General features: G+C 40.8%; 2 protein-coding genes across 2 annotated transcripts in view; one reads left to right on the plus strand and one right to left on the minus strand.

Moving 5' to 3' along the window:
• sec23ip (SEC23 interacting protein) overlaps positions 1 to 430 on the minus strand; it is a 51909-nt gene extending 51479 nt beyond the window's left edge. Inside the window, exon 1 of the mRNA XM_034184642.1 lies at positions 237 to 430. Coding sequence (XP_034040533.1) covers positions 237 to 378 — 142 coding nt within the window. The 5' untranslated portion in view covers positions 379 to 430. The remainder of the gene's footprint in view (positions 1 to 236) is intronic.
• A 264-nt stretch (positions 431 to 694) lies between these two features.
• Positions 695 to 17465, plus strand: part of mcmbp (minichromosome maintenance complex binding protein) — a 47338-nt gene continuing 30567 nt past the window's right edge. Inside the window, exons 1-6 of the mRNA XM_034184643.1 lie at positions 695 to 845; positions 7431 to 7522; positions 7614 to 7754; positions 7837 to 7878; positions 7966 to 8055; positions 8183 to 8312. Of these exons, the coding sequence (XP_034040534.1) occupies positions 788 to 845; positions 7431 to 7522; positions 7614 to 7754; positions 7837 to 7878; positions 7966 to 8055; positions 8183 to 8312 (553 nt within the window). The 5' untranslated portion in view covers positions 695 to 787. The remainder of the gene's footprint in view (positions 846 to 7430; positions 7523 to 7613; positions 7755 to 7836; positions 7879 to 7965; positions 8056 to 8182; positions 8313 to 17465) is intronic.

The raw sequence follows: 17465 nt of genomic DNA on the forward strand, positions 1-17465 counted from the left end.
AAATCATAAACACAGAACAAACAGAAAATAGAGACATTTGAATCTACATTACGTTGTAGTCAGAAACAGATGATCATTAATAATTCAGTTAGACGGAGGACAGACAGCCTGAACGCTGTGATTTATAAGCGGACTGACAAACTAAAGAGAGGAATAACAGTGTTTATGCTAACATGCTAGCCAGAAAGCCCGAGGTTTCTGAAGTCTTCGGCTCGGTAATGTTTGTTTCGTCTCACCTCCTGACAGCACCGCCGGTTCAGCGGCCTGACTGACGGGAATGAAAGGCAAGTTAAAGTTAAACTCCGGAGTGGTGCTGAACAGTAAATTTGCACTGGTGTTGGGAACATTATTATTATTATTATTCCTTCTATCAGCCATTTTGCTTTCAAATTACACGTAACCACTCGCGAAGCAACAAGCGGTGCTCTATGAGACGCTGAGATCCAGTACTGCCCCCTATCGGCTAAAGGAATTACTTAATTTTGGCCATTTATCTTTTAATATTATGTGAAAATATTTCTTTCAGAGAATAAATCACACAAATGATAAATACACAAAATGACAAGCTTAGCGTTTTCAGATAAGGAAAAAATAACCAATTGCCGTCTCCGTCATCGTGCCAACTCCGTGCGTCGGGAAGTACTTGAATACAAATCAAACGAGCCCCTCTCCTTGACTTGTGACGTAATTTTCCCGCCCTGACTTTTGCTGTGTTGTGTGAGGGAAAGACTCCAGAGATTTAACTGAGAACTTTTGATACATTTCAGAGTTTGGTAACTATCGAACGATGCCATCCACTCATGACTGGATTAACAACCCACTGGACGTCGTGGAGATGATATTTGGTAAGAGACACAATGAAACTTGTCTCCGGGACAGCTAAGGCTGGCGCGTGGTTAGCATGTTAGCGTGCGGCTACGTAGCATCATGCTATCTGTCATGTCTATAACACAGGCTCTTCTGTGTTCACTGTTTGAAGAAAGAAAACAACAATTTACTTCTGACTGCTTCCTTCCTGGCTGCCCGTGCATGTACACTTTCATATTACTTTTTAGCAAACCTAAAATCCACAGGTCAGTCAGAAATGTTTAGTAGTCACTTCAGGTGGGTTGAGTTAGATCAGCTGGACTTGAACTAAGACTTGGATGACTGAGAGTCTCCAGACATTAGGGAGTACACTCTTATCACAGAGTCATTGCTGAATGGAATACCCGGCTTTGCTGTGTGCCTTTGGGTTCACTTTATTCTGTTTCAACGTTAAACTAATCGATCCATTTTCTAAACCTGTTTACTCCAAGTAAGGGTTATGGGGAGCTGGAGCTTATCCCAGCAGTCATAGGGCAACTCCACACAGAAAAGCCACAGGTTGGAACGGATCCCACGACCTTACCATTGTGAGACTATAGCGCTAAAGGTCCTGTCACACCTTGACGATTTAGCCAGCGTATGCTGACTGTATTAAAAAATGCCAGTGTACGTCTTAACATGTTATGGGTACATGTTGTTTTTTTTTTATTTTATTTTTTTTTAATTAAGGTAAGAGCAAGTTGAGCATGCTGAAATACGTCGTAATACGGCGAGCACCTTGGAAAATTTTGGGCAAGCTGTCGCTCACATGCGGGACATAAGTTGTATGTACTCGTAAAATTATGCAATTGTTGACACACATTTCTTGTAATTTACTCATAAGTCGAAATAAGTCCATTAATGCTGTACATTGATTGGCTGAAAGCTGCAGTCCTCATGTGGACAGAATATTCCATTCACACACACAGTAAATATAATCTTACCTGTTAATTTCAGTGGGATTCATCATCACAGTGTGATGAACATGTATCCACATAAAGCCTCTTGATTTTGGAAAACGATGTCTGAAAATACTTTATTTCCTTGTTGTGGCTGGAAATGTTGCATTTTAAAGTAAGTCCCTTAGTGGTTTTTCTGCTCCAGGTGCATTTCTCAGAGGATACCGGTATTGCAGACCGAACGGTCCCCCCCTAAAAATTGGTCTGCCCTACCTCCACTGTGCATGCATCAATTTGGAGCTCAGCAGCTAGTCTAAGAAAGAGTCTCTTCACCTAAAGTGATCAAATGGATTAATGGGATTATTAACCATCAGATGACAAGACAAGGTAAAATCTCATATAATTCTAAAGTCAGTTTTAAGCAGAAACTAGGCTGTTTTGAGCAGAAATGAGCCGATATTCGTGACTCTTTGAAATGACGGACGCGCAGTGAATGCAGCAGTTAGCAGCCCGTGTAGCTGTGGCGCTCTAATCACTTCGTCTGTCTTTTATTATGAAAAAAATGCTGACTTTATGTAGAAATGATTGTTGTACAAAAGCTTCAGATATCCATCACTGAGATAGATGATGACTGGAGTGCAGTTTTAATCAGAAACGACATGATAATTTGTGAACCGCGGCTGATGACGCATGCACAGTGGAGGCAGGGTGGACCAATTTTTAGGGGGGACCGTTCAGTCTGGGACACCAGCACTTTGATTGGGGCTCCCCTGGCTGATCAACCTGGTCCCCTGGTCTAAATGAATGAAGGGCTGACTGATCGGACTGGAGGAACCAATCAAAGCACTGGTCGTGGTTTGATCGTGACTGGCACTTTAAGAGTTTAAAGAGTCACAGAGCTTCATTCATTCACAGCAGGCCGGAGGGCCGGGTTGATCAGACGGGGGGAACAGATCAAAGTGCTGGTCACGATCTGATTGCGACCGGCACTTTAAGAGTTTAAAGAGTCACAGAGCTTCATTCATTCACAGCAGGCCGGAGGGCCGGGTTGATCAGACGGGGGGAACAGATCAAAGTGCTGGTCACGATCTGATTGCGACCGGCACTTTAAGAGTTTAAAGAGTCGCAGCGATTCATTCAGTCACAGCAGCGTTTAACGCAGCTATCGGTTGACTCATCAGCATTCTGGTCCCAATGAAAATGATCCACAGAGACAAAATAAAATAATGTTAAATTATTCTGTTTCTAACCCGCACCACACTGGTGCAGTACTGACCTGAACTACTCTGTGGAAACAGGGCTGTTGGCATACGCTGGCTAATCATCAAGATGTGACAGCTGCATTCATTTATTAGAAGCGCGCCTGTGTTTTTTTAATATGGTCAGCTTACACAGGCTAAATCATCAAGGTGTGACAGGACCTTAACCATTAAGCCACTTGCTGGCATTAAAATAAGCTTCTGGCATGTTTACATAAAACAAACACAATAACAACATCTATAAACCCAGAAAATAGATTCAAGATTCAATACTTTATTGCCATGCAACCAATGCAAGTTGCTAGGGATTTGTTTCAGTGTGCTCATAAACAAGAGACATAAAAAGCATAAGCATACACACAATACTCCACATAAAATCACACACATTATATCTGAATAATAATAATAAAAAAAAAAAATAGATCCCCTTAATCTGAGTCAGGTTAAAGTGTCAAGTGCAAACATAGACTCAGCAGTGGCTTGTTAAAGTGCTAAGTGCAGTAGTGCAGTACGCAGCAGATACAAAATGGACATATTGCACTAAAATGCAAAATAAATAAATATATAAAAAGATAAAAAGAAATACAACAATGTATATGAGCTCAGTCATAGTCATAAAAACCTACTTTCATAAGGTGCTGGTGCAGGGTAGGAGAACTATTTAGGTGCTTAATGGCTCTGCAGTAGGTGCTGTTGAGAAAGCGTGATGTTTTAGTGGTTATGGCTGTCAACCTTTTACCTGATGGGAGGATGTTAAAAAGGGAGTTAGCTGGATGTGACTGATCTAGTAGGATCTTCAACCCTTTCCGACATACGTGTTTCATAAATAGTAGAGATGGGAGTTCGCAGCCAATGATCTTTGAGGCTGTGTGGACTAAAAAATAAAAAATATATTCAAATATATAAATATATTCACGAGAGTTTTAGGCACAATGGGCCTCATGTATCAACGTGCGTATGGCGATATTTGAGCGTATATGGGGTGTACGCCAAAACGGCTGTGCTACTTGGCATTTATCAATGTGGTCGTTGGCGTACGCTGCACTGAAAATATACACCAGGTCGAGAGGTGGCATAAATTATACACCAAAATGAACCAGCGCTGGAATTCACATGAAAATGATCAACATGATAACCAGTGCCATCATACAAATCAATGCATATGTTACATAAACAACACTTTCTTGATTATACTACATAATAATCAATACAAATGTTGGTCTCAAGCACGATCCGTGGCCACAGCGCTGACCGCAAAGAAAGCGCTGCTCGCCTTTTTCTCCAGAGCCTGGAGCCAGAGCAGCGCTGAGCTTAACTTTATGTGGTGTGATCGTTTTAGACAATGAAATTGATCATTACAACTGTAGTGTTGTCATTCCCTTCACCCGTGTTGCAATCAGGTTGTGGTTTCTCCATTCGTTTGTCACAATAAAATAAATAAATAAATACCTTTTAAGAATAAAGAAACCTGAAAAATTAGGCGTGTCTTATTAATTGAGCGAGCAAATATCCACATGTCAAGAATTATTGACGTGAAAAGAGAATACAGTGGTCCCTCGCTATAACGCCGTTCACCTTTCGCGGCCTCGTCGTTTCGCTGAGTTTTTAGTCCAATTTTGCATGCTTTTTTTTACAGTGCATTGTGGAATCTTCTCGCCCAGAAGGAAAAAGAGCACCAACAACTACTCATAACTGTGTTTGTCACTCTGAAACAGACACCTGCAGCCAGGTGTGAGTGGAAAAAGGCGCGGCGTCAGGACGCAGAGGCGCAATCTGTGAAATACTGGTCAGTCACTATTAATAATTTCTTATGTGTCCAACCTCATAGGTTGATCGTTAAAATTAAATTTGTTAGTTCTAAAAGTCATCATAATTATTTATAGGAAAACGTTCTATTTTTATTTCTCAAACAAATGTTTGGGCCTGAAAACAGTTTGGTCTTATTTTTCTACTAAGGTTTGAACTTTGAGAGTGTTTACACACGAGAGAAAAGTGAGAAAATGTTCATGCCTGATTGAGAAAGTGTATAAAGTGGTTTTACAGCTTTGAAACGTCTATAATAATTGTAAAAAATAATGGTGAGTACGTCGCAGTTTCGCGTATTACGGACTATTTTTAGAATGTAACTCCCACACAAGGGACCACTGTAACACTTTTTTGATTATACTACAAAACAATTAATACGACGGCCGCTTTTGACACTCTATTGGCACGCATCGTGATTGGTGGAGTTCTTTTTCTTTGCCGTCTTCCTGGCTTCCATGTCGTAAAATGAGGGTGTGTCTGAAGCGGAGTCTGAATATTTATGGGCGTGTTTATTATAATTACGATTGTTTCCACCCGCCGCATTTATCAAGGTCACGTCAGGCGTACGCTGGAAATGGGCAGGTGCGCGCTGCTTGATACATGTCACAGCAACTTTGGTGTACTTCACATTTACACCGTAAATTTATGCCACAAGTGCGCAACTTTGATACATGAGGCCCAATATGCAAAGAGTTTAATGCTGCTGTCCGTGTGCAACGGTTAAAGTGCAGCCTCATCAGAGCGTCTCAATGCATTTCCCCTGTCGTGAAACGTCACCCATAATGCACTGCAGAATGTGTGGTCCAAACACTAAAACCTTCAGACTGTTTGGTCTGCAACACCGGTACCCATTTGCAGCTGGGTGGACTGACAATGCAGGTTCTATGTCCAAGGACACAGACAGGTAGCATGAGAGGGATTCAAACCAAGCTCTACGTATTGGCAGGCCAGCTCCTTACCTACTCATCCACCTGTTCAATAATGTGTCCACAAGATGTACTGTAATCTATTGCTACGATTTGATTTGGTTTGATTAACGAGTTATATGATTTAATAATTTTGCCCGCTCATACAACCAAGACACTCTGCATGCCCAAACATCTCTGAGGAAACAGAATATATTGTCAATAAATCTATTGGAAACATAAATACACATTAGTAATGTCTGTCGCTTAGTGTCACTCTCAGCAACATATTTGAGCTTCGCTGTCTTGACAAGGAAAACATAGCCTAAATTCATTGCCACCAAATCAGTGGCCATTCTGGAAAATGGATGCAATTGTTTTCATGTGACAAATCTTCAATAGCCCAAGCCATTTGTCTTCCTTAGAGCTTCCTTTGTGTGCCATATCATGCTTTTATTATCAAAAATCACTATTTCCACACACATCGGGTAGACTCTTAGCTGTATCCATATCAATTTCAGTTTATTTTATTTATATAGCGCCAAATCACAACAAAGCTGCCTCAAGGTCTAACCTTACCAACCCTTAGAGCAAGCACACAGGCGACAGTGGTAAGGAAAAACTGCCTCTCATAATATTGAGGAAGAAACCTGAAGCAGATTCAGACGGGTGACCCACTGCTTAGGCCATTCTAACACTTACAAGGTTTTTAAGAAACAGGAAACAGAAAAGCCAGAATGGCATCAAAGATAAAGATGAACACGCCGTCATTGGCGCCACAGGCAGGGTGTCATGAGAGACGTCTGGTGCCCTGGGGTGCAGGACCAGCATCCATCCATCACTCTGTCAATTTTAGTAAAAGCTGTCTTCATGGAAGCCTGCGTTCTAAAAGTAGACTGCAGTGGCTCAGAGAGGTCACCGTCAATAAGGTAGTCCACAGGCCACTGTGTCACCTTCATCCAGGGCATCTTGGGGTCAGTCCAGCTCCCTGGATGTCTCCTCAGTACTTCAGTCAGAGAAAAAAGAGCAGAATCAGTTGGCCGGAAATACCTGCACCTAAGGTATGAGTTCACCAGCAGTAAATCAACAGAAAACCAGAGAGAATGCTAAGGTGACCGCTGGCCGCTAGCCCTAAGCTTCACCAACAGACCCAGAATTTAGATGTAGTGAGGCTGAGACCTGTTCTGTTGCTAATAAGATGAATTAAAGGGATAGAAAGCACAGTTCCATACTATGCCTGTATGCTAACCATACGAGAAGGAGAATAGATGCATCTTGATTCTGGACTTGAATGTCTCTACGGAATCAGGCTGTTTTACCTCCATAGGGAGATCATTCCACAAAACAGGTGCATGTTAAGAGAAGGCTCTGTGGCCCGCAGCCTTTTTATTAACCTAAGGGACACAAAACATTCCTGCCACCTGAGAACGCAGAGCCTGGGCCGGTACGTTGGATGTAATTAGGTCAGCCCAGGTCACCATATCTGGTGACTGTCATGATGTAATGTGTGATGGAGCTTACAAGGATCATATCACCGGAATGTTTGTCAAGGCGAAAACTAAGAGATTTGGAATCTGCAGTTTTTCTGTTGAAAGCATTCAGGTCTCATCTGAAATCTTTCAAATGGGATTTGATTCAGTAGCGGTTAGCAAAAGCCAACTGCACTAACAAATCAAATGACCACTAACATCATGGACGTGTTGTTGATGTTTCAGCATCGTCCCAGGACAACACAGACTCTGGGTGGGAAGCAAAAGCAGTGGAATTCTTCAAGGATAAGCTGAAACAGAAGAATGCTCACACCTGGGTAATGCCGCTCTGTGCGTCATTGTATGACGGGAACCATGTCAGCTTTGGCACGCCAGTGGTAAACGCTCTCTGTCTTGGTGTTGGTGCAGGTTCCATCTTTGAATGATGTCCCTCTGCACTACCTGAAGCCCAACAGCTTGGTCAAATTCCGTTGTTTAATCCAAGACATGTTTGATCCAGAGTTCTACATGGGCGTGTATGAGACTGTCGATCCGTCTACCAAAGCCACAGTAAGCAGCTCCATGTCCTCTTCTGTACGTGCAGCACAGCGGGTGTTGTTCTGACCTGATCTTACTTCCTGATAATGTCCAGGTGCAGCACTGTGGAAAATACAAAGACGTGACAGAATGTGGGGTAAGTCTGCCTGTGGTCACCGTTTCAGTAGATCCAGAAAGGGACGTTTGAGCTGCATTTACAATTATGATGCATGTGTATCTCCAGGTCGACTGGAACTCCAGGAGTACTGTGACTGCAGAGAGACAGACGTTCTACTGTGTGCCTGTCCCTGGAGAAAATGCCTGGGTGAAAGAAATATCCTGATCTTATTATGACAGGACGGGCGCGCTCCGCAGCCTGCACATGACTGAGAGTGTGAAAACACACTGAAGTTTGCTTCTGTCTGGTGATTGCTTTCCAGTTTTCCTTAATTGTCTCCTACAGTTATGCCAGCTGTAGTCAAGCGAGAGTTGTCCCTTCAACGTCGTATGCTCCGAGCAGACACAAACGCAGCTACGAGGAAGACGAGGACATGGACACTCAGCCGCAGAAGCAGCGAGACACGCACACTGGTAAGATCAGCCGCTGTGGGATGAGTGTGGGAAGCAGGTATTTATATTTTTAATATTAAATCGACCTGGCACAGTGTCTTTATGATACAGCAGGTTGTGTTTGAGTTACTTTTTTGTTCCTTATACTGAGGCCGGACCAACGCTTAAAACCTAAAGACTGTATGAAGTCACATCTTCAAAATACTGAGGAATTTAAAATAGCTTCACTGCTCCATTATATTTTTTTATTAATGTATCTGTTTAGACAGGTTGATTTTTCTTTGGATCATACAGCAAAGTATTTATTGCTGTTTACAAAAACACGTAGGTTGGAAATGTACTTGTTTTTTAACAGTGTGTTTGTGGAGACAATCGGCTTTGTTGCAAACGTAATTGGACACAGACTTGCCAGTGGACTATGTGTTACCGGGAGGGTTCCACCAGATGACACACAAAGGTACTCGGACTGTGTAGGTTTTGCATACTGCATTAAATAAAAATGAAAGTTTGACTGGTGTCAGTTGTTCTGGCAAACATAGTTGTTGTATAATGGCAGTGATGCATCTTATACAGTACTACCGTGTTGTCCGTGGGGATCCATGGGCTTGAGAGTGGGTAGTGTTTATAAACTAGGTAGCTGACATTTTTTCAAGGATGGTAACAACTTGTGCGAAGTTTCTATAATGAGTTGAAATGGCGTGTGAGTCCAGAATATTTTTAGGACCTTAGACCTCAACAGTTTTTAGAAGAATTCAACCCTTTTTTTCCCCTTTTAATTACATAAATTTTTTTTTAATGTTCATTTACTGTCTTCATGTATTTATAAATTGTTTAGGTTGTTGTCATCATATACACACTATTATTACTTTATTTTATTATAACTTCCATTTTATCATTTGATTTTTTTAAATGGACCACAGTGAAAATAAGTGTTTTCATTTTCTTGTCATCCATGTATTTTTAACATATTTACAGTTATATTATGTACCTTCATTGACTTCAGTAAATAATTGACACATGCACGCTTTTTATATGTAGATGATTTACCGCCCCCTGCTGGATTGGCATGTGAGTCCAGAATGTAATTATTAACGTTCATTGTTCAGTGTTATTAGCTAATAGTTTCTCCAAAAGTATTAGTCATTTTAACATTTCCTTTAGGCGGCATTCATCCTTGACCCAAAATACATAAGCATAATAGACAGCAAATGTCAGTTCTCCATTTTGTCTGTGATCGATGTTGCACGCATGCACTGTCTTTTCCGCAGTCTGCCGCAAGCAGGTGCTTCTAATTTTAGACAGGCACAAACAGAGACGGTCCCGGAAGACATCAGACTACAGTTTTCACTCGTGGTACTGGTGTCATCGACTGAACAGTCGGCCCTGCATTCACTGTATCTGAGACTGACTCTACACCAAAACAGTCAAAGGGAATAATGTGATTATTAACCATCAGATGACAAAGTAAAACCCCTTAAGTCATTCTAAAGTCAGTTTTAAGCAGAAACGACACAATAATTGGTGAATCGCAACTGATGCTCTGAAATGACGTAGGCGCAGCAGCACGTCTGACGCTCCCAGCAGCACATGTGGTGCTCTGGTCGGTCCCCCGTTTTTTTTATTATGAAATATGATGAATTTATGTAGAAATGACTGTTGTACAAAATCTTCAGATATCTGTTGCTGAGATAGATGATGACTGGAGTTTTAAGCAGAAACGAGGTGATAATCTGTGAATCACTGCTGACACTCTGAAATGACGCATGTGTAGTGAAGGCAGGGCGGACTGATTTTTAGGGGGGTGCCGTTCAGTCGGCAGCACCGGCAACATGAGACTTGACTAAACTGACAAACCAATTGAACTACAAAAACACAATAAATCAATAACACTAACAACACTGTTAAACTAACATGAACCACATTAACATTTAAAACTCCAAAACCCTGAACTCCCATAGTGCATTGCAGCACAACATCCAATGTTTACTGGTTAGCTGAAATTGCTAACTTCTCCAAAAACATTTGTTCTAACAGCTTTCTGTTTTTGCAGTGTTCATCCTTGACCCAAAATACATAAGCATACCAAACGCCAAATGTCAGCTCTCCTCGGTTTTTGCATGATTGAAGCCAAACACACACACAGAGGCCACTTGGCTGTTGTAATATATATGACAAAGAACACAATGCAGGGAGCAACAGACTGCCCAACAGGCTTATATTAAGCCTCCACCTCAAAAATAAAACATGACATTAGTTTTTAAGAAAATAACAATTACTTTCTTGCACCTTTTCCCAGAGGAGGCATGGTAGCACAACACAGATACGAGCAGGTTGGATGCTCACTTCCCAGCCTGCAGAAATGCCATTTTTATGTTTAATTTGCACCAGCAAGTAATGGCCGAGACGTCATGGTTTTAGCATGGAGCTGCATTATCTTACAGAGCAGTGTGGATCAGTGTATAATGGGATGGCAAGAAACAGATTTGTGCAGGCTGAGAAAAATGCTGATCACAAAAATTACAAATGGACGCTGAACTAATGCCAGAGAAAACCGCTAACAGAAGTCCACAAAGTGAGGACCAAAAACAAATAAACGACTGTTGAAAACAGTAACGGAGGACTCTGATATATTCACATTCCTGGGCTGACTGTCCACTGATGAAGAATGGAGTCTGTCATAAATGTAGACAAACAGTGTTTAAAATGGACATGGGGGGAAGTCACCACAGTTCCTGAAATGCTGTACACCCCAGACCACTTCAACAAGCTGGTGAGGCCAGAAAAGGCTCTCAGGATGGGAATTAGTTCTTTTCTCACATGCATCCATTGCCAAGGTTTGCCCTCTTCTGATTGCCTGTTTCACATAGTATGTTATGTTTCTATAACGATAGGATTGTGTCACGTCTATGTTATATTTGCTGTTGTGTTACTTGATCAGATTCCTAATTAACATGGCATAGCCAGACTAATCCTCAAATTAAAATGAATCTGTCAGAGTAAAGTCAGCACAAGCTCTGGGATTTGTCTGGGATAAAGGAATCAGGCGCTTTATATGTGATGTAATTTACAGAGCATCCAGAAAGTATTCACAGCGCTGCACCCCATAATGACAACATGAAAAACTTTTTTTTATTTTTATTTTTTGCTAATTTATTAAAAACAAAAACAAAAATCACATGTCCATAAGTATTCACAGCCTTTGCCATGAAGCTCAAAAGTGAGCGCAGGTGGCTCCTTTTTCCACTGATCATCCGTGAGATGTTTCTCCAGCTTAATTGGAGTCCACCTGGGTTAAATTCAGTTGACTGGACATGATTTGGAAAGACACACAGCTGTCGACATATAAGGTCCCACAGTTGACAGTCAGAGCACAGACCAAGCATGAAGTCAAAGGAATTGTCTGTAGACCTCAGAGATGGGATTGTCTGGAGGCACAAATCTGGGGAAGGGCACAGAAACATTTCTGCTACTTTAAACGTCCTAATGAGCACAGTGCCCTCCATCATCTGTAAATGGAAGAAGTTCAGATCCACCAGGACTCTTCCGAGAGCTGACCCCCGTCTCTAAACTGAGCATTTGGGGGAAGGGCCTTAGTCAGGGAGTTGACAAAGAACCCAATGGTCACTCTGTCAGAGGTCCAGCATTCCTCTGTGGAAAGAGGAGAAACTTCCAGAAGGACAGCCATCTCTGCAGCAATCCACCAATCAGGCCTGTATGGTAGAGTGGCCAGACGGAAGCCACTCCTTAGTAAAAGGCACATGGCAGCCCACCTGGAGTTTGTCAGAAAGCACCTGAAGGACTCTAAGACCATGAGAAACAAAATTCTCTGGTCTGATGAGACAAAGATTGAACTCTTTGGCATCATGTTTGGAGGAAACCAGGCACCATCCATACAGTGAAGCATGGTGGTGGCAGCATCATGCTGTGCAGATGTTTTTTTAGCAGCAGGAACTGGGAGACTAGTCAGGATTGAGAGAAAGATGAACGCAGCAATGTACAGAGACATCCTGGATGAAAACTTGCTCCAGAGCGCTCTTGACCTCAGACTGGGGCGACGGTTCATCTTTCAGCAGGACAATGACCCTAAGCACACAGCCAAGATATCAAAGGAGTGACTTCAGGACAACTCTGTGAATGTCCTTGAGTGGCCCAGCCAGAGCCCAGACCTGAATCTGACTGAACATCTCTGGAGAGATCTGAAAATGTCTGTGCACCGACACTCCCCATCCAACCTGATGGAGCTGAGAGGTGCTGCAAAGAGGAATGGACCAAACTGTCCAACGATAGGTGCACCAAGCTTGTGGCATCATATTCAAGAAGACTTGAGGCTGGAATTTGCTGCCAAAAGGTGCATCAACAAAGTATTGAGCAAAGGCTGTGAATACGTATGTACATGTGACTTCTTAGTTTTTTATTTTTAATCAATTTGCAAAAATTAAAAAACAGCTTTTCATGTTGTCATTATGAGTAGAGTTTTGAGGGGGACAATAAATTTTGGACAACGGTTGTAACATCAAATCAATTTTATTTATATAGCACCAAATCACAACAAACAGTTGCCCCAAGGTGCTTTATATTGTAAGGCAAAAGCCATACAACAATTACAGAAAAACCACAACGGTCAAAACGACCCCCTGTGAGCAAGCACTTGGCGACAGTGGGAAGGAAAAACTCCCTTTTAACAGGAAGAAACCTCCAGCAGAACCAGGCTCAGGGAGGGGCAGTCCTCTGCTGGGACTGGTTGGGGCTGAGGGGAGAGAATCAGGAAAAAAACATGCTGTGGAAGAGAGCAGAGATCAATCACTAATGATTAAATGCAGAGTGGTGCATACAGAGCAAAAAGAGAAAGAAACACTCAGTGCATCATGGGAACCCCCCAGCAGTCTAAGTCTATAGCAGCATAACTAAGGGATGGTTCAGGGTCACCTGATCCAGCCCTAACTATAACGTTTTTCAAAAAGGAAAGTTTTAAGCTTAATCTTAAAAGTAGAGAGGGTGTCTGTCTCCCTGATCCGAATTGGGAGCTGGTTCCACAGGAGAGGAGCCTGAAAGCTGAAGGCTCTGCCTCCCATTCTACTCTTACAAACCCTAGGAACTACAAGTAAGCCTGCAGTCTGAGAGCGAAGCGCTCTATTGGGGTGATATGGTACTATGAGGTCCCTAAGATAAGATGGGACCTGATTATTCAAAACCTTATAAGTAAGAAGAAGAATTTTAAATTCTATTCTGGAATTAACAGGAAGCCAATGAAGAGAAGCCAATATGGGTGAAATATGCTCTCTCCTTCTAGTCCCTGTCAGCACTCTAGCTGCAGCATTTTGAATTAACTGAAGGCTTTTCAGTGAACTTATAGGACAACCTGATAATAATGAATTACAATAGTCCAGCCTAGAAGAAATAAATGCATGAATTAGCTTTTCAGCATCACTCTGAGACAAGACCTTTCTGATTTTAGAGATATTGCGCAAATGCAAAAAAGCAGTCCTACATATTTGTTTATATGCGCATTGAAGGACATATCCTGATCAAAAATGACTCCAAGATTTCTCACAGTATTACTGGAGGTCAGGATAATGCCATTCAGAGTAAGGATCTGGTTAGACACCATGTTTCTAAGATTTGTGGGGCCAAGTACAATAACTTCAGTTTTATCTGAATTTAAAAGCAGGAAATTAGAGGTCATCCATGCCTTTATGTCTGAAAGACATTCCTGCAGTTTAACTAATTGGTGTGTGTCCTCTGGCTTCATAGATGGATAAAGCTGGGTATCATCTGCGTAACAATGAAAATTTAAGCAATGCTTTCTAATAACACTGCCTAAGGGAAGCATGTATAAAGTGAATAAAATTGGTCCTAGCACAGAACCTTGTGGAACTCAATAATTAACCTTAGTCTGTGAAGAAGACTCCCCGTTTACATGAACAAATTGTAATCTGTTACATAAATATGATTCAAACCACTGCAGCGCAGTGCCTTTAATATCTATGGCATGCTCTAATCTCTGTAATAAAATTTTATGGTCAACCGTATCAAAAGCAGCACTGAGGTCTAACAGGACAAGCACAGAGATGAGTCCACTGTCTGAGGCCATAAGAAGATCATTTGTAACCTTCATTAATGCTGTTTCTGTACTACGATGAATTCTGAAACCTGACTGAGACTCTTCAAATAGACCATTCCTCTGCAGATGGTCAGTTAGCTGTTTTACAACTACCCTTACAAGAATTTCTGAGAGAAAAGGAAGGTTGGAGATTGGCCTATAATTAGCTAAGATAACTGGGTCAAGTGATGGCTTTTTAAGTAATGGTTTAATTACTGCCACCTTAAAAGCCTGTGGTACATAGCCAACTAATAAAGATAGATTGATCATATTTAAGATCGAAGCATTAACTAATGGTAGGGCTTCCTTGAGCAGCCTAGTAGGAATGGGGTCTAATAGACATGTTGATGGTTTGGAGGAAGTAACTAATGAAAATAACTCAGACAGAACAATCGGAGAGAAAGAGTCTAGCCAAATACCAGCATTACTGAAGGCAGCCGAACATAAAGATATGTCTTTGGGATGGTTATGAATATTTTTTTCTCTAATAGTTAAAATTTTATTTGCAAAGAAAGTCATGAAGTCATTACTAGTTAAAGTTAAAGGAATACTCGGCTCAGTAGAGCTCTGACTCTTTGTCAGCCTGGCTACAGTGCTGAAAAGAAACCTGGGGTTGTTCTTATTTTCTTCAATTAGTGATGAATAGTAAGATGTCCTAGCTTTACAGAGGGCTTTTTTATAGAGCAACAGACTCTTTTTCCAGGCTAAATGAAGATCTTCTAAATTAGTGAGACGCCATTTCCTCTCCAACGTACGGGTTATCTGCTTTAAGGTGCAACATGTGTATATGTATGTATATATGTGTATATGTATGTATATATGTGTATATGTATGTATATATGTGTATATGTATGTATGTATGTGTATATGTATGTATGTATGTGTATATGTATGTATGTATATATGTGTATATGTATGTATATATGTGTATATGTATGTATATATGTGTATATGTATGTATGTATGTGTATATGTATGTATGTATGTGTATATGTATGTATGTATGTATGTGTATATGTATGTATGTGTATATGTGTATATGTATGTATGTGTATATGTATGTATGTGTATATGTATGTATGTGTATATGTGTATATGTATGTATGTGTATATGTATGTATGTATGTATGTGTATATGTATGTATGTATGTATATGTATGTATGTATGTATGTGTATATATGTATGTATGTATGTGTATATATGTATGTATGTATGTGTATATATGTATGTATGTGTATGTATATGTATGTATGTGTATATATGTATGTATGTGTATGTATATGTATGTATGTGTATGTGTGTGTGTATATGTGTGTATGTATGTGTATATGTGTGTATGTATGTGTATATGTGTGTATGTATGTGTATATGTGTGTATGTATGTATGTGTTGTATGTATGTATATATGTGTATGTATATATGTATATGTTTTTGAAGAGTTTCAGTCAGGTTTTAGAATTCATCATAGTACAGAAACAGCATTAGTGAAGGTTACAAATGATCTTCTTATGGCTTCGGACAGTGGACTTATCTCTGTGCTTGTTCTGTTGGACCTCAGTGCTGCTTTTGATACTGTTGACCATAAAATTTTATTACAGAGATTAGAGCATGTCATAGGTATTAAAGGCACTGCGCTGCGGTGGTTTGAATCATATTTGTCTAATAGATTACAGTTTGTTCATGTAAATGGGGAATCTTCTTCACAGACTAAAGTTAATTATGGAGTTCCACAAGGTTCTGTGCTAGGACCAATTTTATTCACTTTATACATGCTTCCCTTGGGCAGTATTATTAGACGGTATTGCTTAAATTTTCATTGTTAAGCAGATGATACCCAGCTTTATCTATCCATGAAGCCAGAGGATACACACCAATTAGCTAAACTGCAGGATTGTCTTATAGACATAAAGACATGGATGACCTCTAATTTCTTGCTTTTAAACTCAGATAAAACTGAAGTTATTGTACTTGGCCCCACAAATCTTAGAAGCATGGTGTCTAACCAGATCGTTACTCTGGACTCTGGATGTTACTCGCGACGGAGCTCTTTTATCAGCTAACCTTCATCAGCGTTGGCAAGCTAACTAGCTTGCTAACGCTTTCGTTTTTATTTTTATTTTATTTTTTAGCACTGTTGTCGTGCTGCTCCACAGCCTGCCTAGTGGATTTTTATTTTATTTTTAGCACTGTTGTCGTGCGTTACCTGTGCTGCTCCACAGCCTGTCCAGTGGATTTTTATTTTATTTTTAGCACTGTTGTCGTGCGTTGTCTGTGCTGCTCCACAGCCTGTCCAGTGGATTTTTATTTTATTTTTTACCACTGTTGTCGTGTGTTACCTGTGCTGCTCCACAGCCTGTTCAGTGGATTTTTATTTTATTTTTTAGCACTGTTGTCGTGCGTTACCTGTGCTGCTCCACAGCCTGTTCAGTGGATTTTTGTTTTGTTTTTTGGCACTGTTGTCGTGTGTTACCTGTGCTGCTCCGCAGCCTGTCCAGTGGATTTTTATTTTATTATTTTATTTTATTTTTTTTTATTTATTTATTTATTTATTTATTTATTTTTTTTTAGCACTGTTGTCGTGCGTTACCTGTGCTGCTCCACAGCCTGTCCAGTGGATTTTGATTTTTATTTTATTTTTTGGGCGCTGTTGTCGTGCGTTACCTGTGCTGCTCCACAGCCTGTCCAGTGGATTTTTATTTAGCGCTGTTGTCGTGCGTTACCTGTGCTGCTCCACAGCCTGTCTAGTGGATTTTTATTTTGTTTTAGCACTGTTGTCGTGCGTTGCCTGTGCTGCTCCACAGCCTGTCCAGTGGATTTTTATTTTTATTTTATTTTATTTTTTAGCACTGTTGTTGTGCGTTGCCTGTGCTGCTCCACAGCCTGTCCAGTGGATTTTTATTTTTATTTTATTTTTTAGCACTGTTGTTGTGCGTTACCTGTGCTGCTCCACAGCCTGTCTAGTGGATTTTTATTTTATTTTAGCACTGTTGTCGTGTGTTACCTGTGCTGCTCCACAGCCTGTCTAGTGGATTTTTATTTTGTTTTAGCACTGTTGTCGTGCGTTGCCTGTGCT

Source organism: Thalassophryne amazonica, chromosome 13 (assembly GCF_902500255.1).
Source record: "Thalassophryne amazonica chromosome 13, fThaAma1.1, whole genome shotgun sequence".
In the NCBI taxonomy this organism is placed as follows: domain Eukaryota; kingdom Metazoa; phylum Chordata; class Actinopteri; order Batrachoidiformes; family Batrachoididae; genus Thalassophryne; species Thalassophryne amazonica.